Source organism: Trachypithecus francoisi, unplaced genomic scaffold (genome assembly GCF_009764315.1).
Source record: "Trachypithecus francoisi isolate TF-2019V2 unplaced genomic scaffold, Tfra_2.0 Lachesis_group15, whole genome shotgun sequence".
NCBI lineage: Eukaryota > Metazoa > Chordata > Mammalia > Primates > Cercopithecidae > Trachypithecus > Trachypithecus francoisi.
Genome location: NW_022681460.1, coordinates 93708750 through 93717067, shown reverse-complemented (window position 1 = coordinate 93717067; position 8318 = coordinate 93708750). Strand labels below are relative to the sequence as shown.

General features: G+C 42.4%; 1 protein-coding gene across 1 annotated transcript in view; it reads left to right on the top strand.

The window, feature by feature from the left end:
• Positions 1-872: 872 nt before the first annotated feature.
• The window catches only part of SH3BGRL2 (SH3 domain binding glutamate rich protein like 2), a 70776-nt gene continuing 63330 nt past the window's right edge, over positions 873-8318 (top strand). Inside the window, exons 1-2 of the mRNA XM_033235261.1 lie at positions 873-926; positions 4975-5371. Coding sequence (XP_033091152.1) covers positions 873-926; positions 4975-5371 — 451 coding nt within the window. The remainder of the gene's footprint in view (positions 927-4974; positions 5372-8318) is intronic.

Here is an 8318-nt window from a genome sequence, read left to right as displayed (position 1 = left end):
CTCATGGTGCCTACCCTTTGCATGAAGTGAATATATTTGCACTTGGATCTTCCTCACCTCCCTAATCAATGTCACCTGCCTGACCCCTAAAGAAGCATGATTTACTACCCACGCTTTACATAGGTATTCTGGTCAGGATTTAATAGTTGAAAGAAAATAGACCCACTTAAAGTAGTTCAAGATAAAGGAGGGGGATTATGAAACAGCAACTCAAGGGCAGGAACCACAGCAGACTTGAATTCATGAAAACTAAGACTGGAAGCAAGACAACTGTGACCCTCCTTGCTAGTGTCTCAGCTTCTCACCACATAGTGACTCCATTTCCCTGGGCCACAGACTAGCTTCCTCTTTTTACTCATTTCAGTCCCTTAATTGCCTTAACTTGCTCAAAGCTTCTCATCCCAACCCTATCCCAGCCTCATACCATCCCCCTTTATTCTATTGCTAACTGCCTTAGTCTTTAAATTTTCTTTTTCTTTTTTTTTTTTTTTGAGATGGAGTCTCGCTCTGTCACCCAGGCTGGAGTGCTGTGGCCGGATCTCAACTCACTGCAAGCTCCGCCTCCCAGGTACACGCCATTCTCCCGCCTCAGCCTCCCGGGACTACAGGCGCCCGCCACCACGCCCGGCTAGTTTTTTGTAGTTTTTAGTAGAGACGGGGTTTCACCGTGTTAGCCAGGATGGTCTCGATCTCCTGACCTCATGATCCGCCCGTCTCGGCCTCCCAAAGTGCTGTGATTACAGGCTTGAGCCACCGCGCCCGGCCAGTCTTTAAATTTTCTAACTATAAATTCCTAAAAGAGGAATTTGAAGGACCTGCATGTATTTTCCAACCTGGTCACATATGTTGCAAATTACAAGCTGCAATAGGTCATGCCGGGGGAAGTACACAAATATGGTCCAAATATTCCAAATATCTGTGACCAGGTAGCCTGAGAGTTTCCTTTAGAAGGGCTGTGGCTTGACAGGTACTATACGGCATAACTTAAATAATATCCTAAGGGTAGTTAATTCTCATTAGAATATTGATTGATAGCCATTATTTATACCCATTTTATAGACAAGAAACTTGAGGCTTATCGAGGTGATGAAATTTGCCCAAGGAAAGTCTCTATTTTCAATATAATCTTTCTTGACTTTCAGGCTAACATTCTTAGATAGTCTCTACATTTTGAAACTTAAAATTCTTCTCTTGGTTTCTGTGACAGTATACTCTTTCAGTTTTGTACTATTCTGGTTGCTCCTCTACTATTTTTAATTCCTTGTTCTTCTTCCAATTCTTAAATGTAGGAGATCTCCAAGGGACTCTTCATGGCTCCTTCTTGTCTCTTTCCATATTTTCTTCTTAGGCAAAATAATAGGCTTCTGTAGATTTAGATATAGTCAGACATCATGATTTCTTAACTTGGGGTTCCTGGATCTCCCCTCAGCCCCAGCCTAAAGGGACTTGATAGAATTTAGGGGGTTCATGGACTTGAATGAGAAAAAAAATTCACATCTTTATCTTTTCACTAAACTCTAACTGAAATTTACCAATTCCTTCAATTATGAATGTAGTTAACAAGCCTTTGTAATAGCAGTAACACTGTGACTTTGCTACCAATAGAAATCATAGGCATTTTCATATTTTCCAATTATTGCAAATATCTCAAAATTTTATCTTTTCCCTTTACTACTTCAAAATCACGACGGCCATTTGATCGACCACTCAATCTTAATATTTAATACATTAATAAAGAATCATACACATTATATCAAAATTTTAACATGTTGGTAATTGTTTTGCAACACAGTTTCCTTTGTAATCTTATACTTTCTTTTTTTTTTTTTTGAGACGGAGTCTCGCTCTGTCACCCAGGCTGGAATGCAGTGGCCGGATCTCAGCTCACTGCAAGCTCCGCTTCCCGGGTTCACGCCATTCTCCTGCCTCAGCCTCCCGAGTAGCTGGGACTACAGGCGCCCGCCACCGCGCCCGGCTAGTTTTTTGTATTTTTTAGTAGAGACGGGGTTTCACTGTGTTAGCCAGGATGGTCTCGATTTCCTGACCTCGTGATCTGCCCGTCTCGGCCTCCCAAAGTGCTGGGATTACAGGCTTGAGCCACCGCACCCGGGCACGTAATCTTATACTTTCAAATTTTCTATATTTAGAAACTTTTTTTTGAGAAACCACCGATAGATTTCATCAGACTACTAAAGGGTCCTTGGCACTCCTCTTACTCCCACACACAAAAAAGGTCAAGAACCCCTACTTTAAAACATTCTAGCCATATGGTCTATCAGGACTTGTAAAGGGGATAAAGTCCTAGGCAACACAGGAGCCACTTTCTTCAAGCCTAATGACCTGCTCGATTTTCTTAGTCTTATCTTTCAGTTTTGACTACCAGCTCTATCTGTAGACCTTATTTGTCAGATTGGCATTTAATACTCTCTGTGGTCTGATAACCTGGTGTTGATCTTGGACCTTTATCTTACATCCTAGATTGCGTTCTGCGCTCAGTTACTCTTCCACTTTGTTTACTGACTCTGGGTCTCAACTCCATAATGGCCTTGCTGTTTTACTGGATTGCTAACACATTTTCTCCTGCATACAAGGTCGAAAGGTGAACCTTTTCATTCAGGGTGGAAAAAATAGAGGATTCTTCTTGAAGTATAGTTCTGACAATATCCTTCTGTTCCTCAGAATGCATTTGGACACAGACTGCTTATGAACTTCTCAGGGCACTTTTGGTTCCATGAAACAAAACCTGTTTCAGGTGGCTTAAGCAAGATGAGGAACTTACAGATACAGGGATGGTACATAGCCCTCAAGAGCAGGGATATAGGAACAGGTTGAATAGGATCAGGGATTGGCAAACTTTTTCTGTAAAGGCCAGATGTAAATATATTAGGCTTTGGGGGCCTTATGACCTCTGTCAGTCTACCATAGACAATACCAAGAGGAACATGTTTCAATAAAACTTTATTTACAAAACAGGCAGCCATGTGCATTTGATATGCAGGTCATAGTTTGCGGACCCTTAGATGACAGTATTGTCAGGACTCTTTCTAAAACTTAGAGCTATTATCTCCAACTCTTTTTTACAAATTCTCTGTTGTTCTCTTTCTACCAACTAGCTTCTTCAGCTTCTCTGATTCTCATGTTGGAAGCTCTGAGCTTCCATGTCACAAATTCAAGCTCTCTTGTTTTCCCAGTTCCAATTCTGAATCTTTAGGGTAGAAATGTTGCTTGGCCTTGCTTGGCTCAGGTGCTCACTCCTAGATCAGCAAGCTGTGGTCAGAGGGTTAGGTCCTGCTGTATGTACAGGGCTTTGGGGACCCTTACAACCTCTAGGATCAGAGGAAAGGAGCAGAAATCCCAAGGAGCTGAGCAGATAACCCAGTGAAAGTCCTCTGTTGGTATTCATTCAAACCTACTTTTTCACATTGTCCTCTACTAGTCCCCTCATATTCCTTTCTGAAGCAAAACCAACTCCTTGCTGTTCTCCTCACACACCCTGAATAGTCTCACCCTGCATCCTCCCTATCTGCAGACAGAAATTCCACTCATCTTTAAAATACCTTCTATAATGGCCACCTTTTTCCTTTACATCCACACAACACTGTATTGGTGCAGTGTGTCTTGTTCTGTCCCTATTTCTGTATCTGCCTTTTTCTTTCCCAGACAATAGGTGCTCTGCTGACAGATAAATGACTTGTTCCACTTTTATCCATTCTTGTACTTTTCGCGGAGTAGGTTCTGAGTTCCAATTATTTGAGTTTAACAATATCTTCGTAGCTGAATAATTCCAAACTGAAGACAATGTTGACTTTTATAAAGACTTGCATTTATATAGGAATTATGGTATCCACTTTTAAGAAAATTACTTTCTATTTTATAAACATGCATTTCCACATTTATGGTAGCAAAATCAAAGTACATTTGCCAAGAGATACTAAAGACAGCAAAGCTTCTATTTAAAACTTTAAACATGAAGAAGAAATAAAGTCCCATTATGATTGTCTCTTCTATTATTGAAGGAAATTTAAAAAGATTCCTACTACAGAAATGGCTTTAAGAAAAGCAATAGGAAAGGTTATAAACTTGAAATATTCATAACTGCTCTAAAAAGTACTTCATAATCATTGCCCTTTGTGCAAGAAATTTATCAAAGAGCCACAGACCTCATCATCTAATTTCTTACTTTTTCTTAATTAACATTATTCCCAGACCTCTGCTAAACTCCCGTGTTGAAAGGAAAGAAGTAAATACAGTACAGCAGGGAAAACTGGTTCCTTTCAACAAAACTGTGAGAGAGGCTTGAGCTTTTGTCAAACAGAAAGCACTTGATAAAAAACTATTCCTAAACTATTAGCAACTATACAAAAGCTTTTTATTTAACAGCATCCTCCTGGGAAACTGCGCTGGAATGTGCAGCGGTTCTGAAAAAGGCACAGGTTTGGCTGAACTGTAAATATTAGGTGCACAGAGGCGAAGCCATTGTGTAGGGTAGGGGTGGGGCGGGTAGGGTCCTGATTTCCAATATTGATAGAAGGATTCCAATTTCGTTTGGTATTTATTTTTTTCCTACTATAATTACAGTTTTGCTAAGAAAAATAAAATACTGGTTGTGCTCCCATGTGGGTTTCTAATTTTCAGTGTGTACAGACAAGAGAAGACCTCTCATTTACCCAAAATAATCACCTTTCTGCAATCTCCAGTGCTACTGGACAAACAAGCGAGCCCTACCGTCCACACCTCCCGAGCACCCGGCTCGCTGATCCCGCCTGCTTCAGGTACTGGGGTTAGCCCGGTACTCCAGCGGCCCTGAGACGATGTGTGCCCGCAGCACGATCGTGTCTGTTGGCATTTCTGGGTGTGGATGCTCCAAACCAGTAAACCACAATACAGAACCCAAGCTTGGACTTTGAACCAAGCCCTTTTGCCTAGTTTGCTTTTTCCTCGTCAAGCTAGGATCCTTGCCAACCCAACTCACAGCTTCTCCCCAGGTTGCGGCTCCCCTCCAGCCACCTGCGCGTGTTCGGGATCGAAGCGCAGTCAGGAGGGGAGCTCAGTCCACCAGCCACTCCAGGGAGAGACGGAAACTACAACTCCCATCACACCCCGCAGCCGGCTCCCTCCTCCTCCCTCTCCTTCCCCTTCAGCCTGCGGCCGGGCGGCGCTGGGCTTTTATCTGCGGACCCCGTGGGAGGGAGCCAGATCCCAGCGATCTTCCCCGACGGCAGTGCTTTACCCGGAGGCGGCCGGCGGCTCGTAGCAGGGTTCAGCTCTGCGTCCACGCCAGCCCAGAGCCCGGGGGCAAGGGGTCTGTCCCGGGCGCACCGAGAGGATGGTCATCCGCGTGTTCATCGCCTCTTCTTCGGGCTTCGTGGCGGTGAGCGCGGTGGGGACGGGCAGCAGGTTGGGGTCGCGGGGCGCGGGTCCTGCGGGAGGCGCGCGGCGCTAGTCACTGCGCTTCCTTGCGCTCTGCGCGTCCGCCCGCTGGAGCTCGCGCCCGGCAGGTGATCCATCACGCTCCGGCAACAATGAAGAGGGCGGGGAGGAAAGGTGGGTGGGGGACCCCAGCCTCACCCAAATGCCCACCCTGCGTGGCCTGAAAGACAGACAACGCGGCCTGAAAATGGAGTCCGAGGGAAGCCCCCAGCTCCTGTTGTGTGGCGTGGAAATTTGGGGAACGGGCTGTTCAAGAGCTTCGGGGGTCCCCCCTTCCTCTAGTTTAGTTCTTCCCGATTTGGGACCTTCAGACTGGTTATGTTTTGCCCGGGAGCCTTTTTGGATGCTTTGATTTGTTAACCTAGCTCCTGAATGAAACAAGTTTGAGTGGGAATTGCTCTCTGTCCCCCCTTCCCCCGCCAGCAAGTGCATTTGTTTAGTTTTATACCTGCGCAAAGAGAATGGTACACCAGGTTTGTCCTGTTGTGCTAGGATTGTTTGCTTTTACTGTCATGTTTTTCTTAGGGTGCCATAAATATTTTTGCATCTTTATGTAAATGTGTGTGTATGCACGCATTTTCTTTCCACCTGTAATGCTTTGGAAATTTTATCCTGGGGATCTATGAATTGTGGTTTTTTTATTTAATTATTTTTAACTATTCTGTTTGGTGGATGTTCTTGAATTTTTTTAGAAAGTTTTTTTTTTTTTTTAAAGGAAGGAAAGTTAAATAGCTAGAGATGTCAGACTTTAAGGAAAAATTCAGTAGTTAGTATATTTGACAGCCCACTGAGGGACACAGCACATGCGTTTTACATGATTATTGAGACTTGTTTTCCTTAACCAAGAGTTCAACTATAGATTTAAGAACCTCCTTGGTGACATATATAATCAAGGAACATCAAAAAATGCATTGTAGATTGCTTAAATTTGGTCTGGCCAATTGTCTGCCCAATAGCTCAGTCAGATTGTTCCAAAATTTGTTTCTTAAGCGGGTGCAGTGGAGAATGGAATAAAATATTGTTTAAAAATCCTTGTAAACTAACTGAAGTTTTTTATTTAAAAAGAAACCAACGCGATCATACAAAGTCCCTCCACCCCCATTTGCACTAGAAACAATAGGTGGGAAAATGCAACTTATCCTTATGTGCAGGCATGTTGGAGTTGTCAGACTTCTGACAGTTTCTGGTGTTTCTAGCTATTTGGATTGGTTAGTCATCCCTGCCTTTTGTAGGTTTCCCTACTGAAGCCACACTTCATGTGTTTACAGACTGGCACTGTTTCAAGGGTGGATTTGTTCAAACGCACTCCTTACTAAGAATGCTACAAAGCTCTTGGTTTCACCACCGACTTGCATGCTTCAATAATTGTCCCAATAGCATTATATTGATTATGGAAGAAATGGTTTCTATCCCTTCCACAAGAGATAAAGCCTAGGCTACTTTGAGCAAGTCAGACAAAGTTAAGGTAATGACTTGGCTTATTCTATTAGTAGGTAGTATATTGAGATAGTTTTGGTACTCCACATCTTTGTTTCTTCAGTGCTGTTAGCAAATATTTATTGCCTGCCTGCTGTGTGCCTTTTTAACTTTTAAATTTATGTTTTGTGTTTTGCACATAGAGCTAAAATTAAGAGACTTAAGTTTTAGTGTGGGCCCTGACTAGTGCAGTGTAAGCTTGGATAAGGTGCCTCATCTCTGCCTGAGTTTCTCTTCTGTAAAATGAAGGATTTTCATGAATAACTCAGAATTGCACGCTAGCTTTAAAGTCTTTTGACTTCACCAGGTGAGTAAATGCGGATGAATCCTCATAACAGCTTCTTTTGCTTGAACAATATACCTACCTATTAGTCTCAAGGTGAATTTCTTTCCTTGGGCATTTGACTGTGAAGGCTCAGATCCCCTCAATGCCGTGCCTCATAGCATGTGTTCTGACATGGTTTCGTTTGAGCTAGAAGGCAGTTACCACTTGCTTACAGACCATAAACACTAATTATCTATTTTAATGTTCTGCTGTTTGACGACCCAGTCTTTTCAGGTTTTAGAAAATACTTATTCATTGAGTCTCCTCAGTGATATCTTATATCAATACACAGTTATTCATTGAGGCTCCCCAATTGTAGTTTTATCTCCTGTATCAGTACAGTTTATCTGTAATATCCATACTTTTAGTGATGTTAAGATTATGTTAATATGTAAGAATAATAATTTCTAAGAACTAATGAGGATATTTAGGTCAGTTCTTGGGCTGGCGAGGCTAATGGGGCCAGTAGCATTAAGCTGTATTAAGCTTTAGTGGCATAGCCATGATGTGTTCCCTCCAGCAGTGTTGGGTTGACTGCTGATAGTGTTTCATTTGGTGCCTAGCCGTGGCCAGCAAGTGCATGGGAGAACAAATAATTTGATTCTTTAGTCAGTTTGGTTTTAACTGAAGTTTATTAAACCACAAGGAAGGGATGTGACCAGAATTTGACTTAGCCAAGTAAGTCCCAGGATTTCTAAAAAGATGCTCTGCTTCAATCATCAATAGATTTAAACAATCTATTTAGAGAAAATCATCCTATTTTCTTCTGATTCCCCTAAGCTCTCCAGCTTCAGCAGTTCGAATAAGTAACACCAAGGGATGATTCCTCTTCTGTCTTCCCTGGCTCCAGGAGAAGTCAGCTTTTACTAGGAAACAAAAGCAATGCCACATTATTATGCTACAGATGCCTGAAAATCAGATTTCTTACTCCCCTGACCACGTTGCTATTCATTCACATTGTAGGGAAATTTTTTATTCTCAGTTCTAAGAAAATAGGACATTCATAGAAATGTCATTTTAAAATTTAATTTATTCTTGATGTATTACTGAAAGAGGAAGTCTTAGTAACTTTGTCCAGGAAATATGT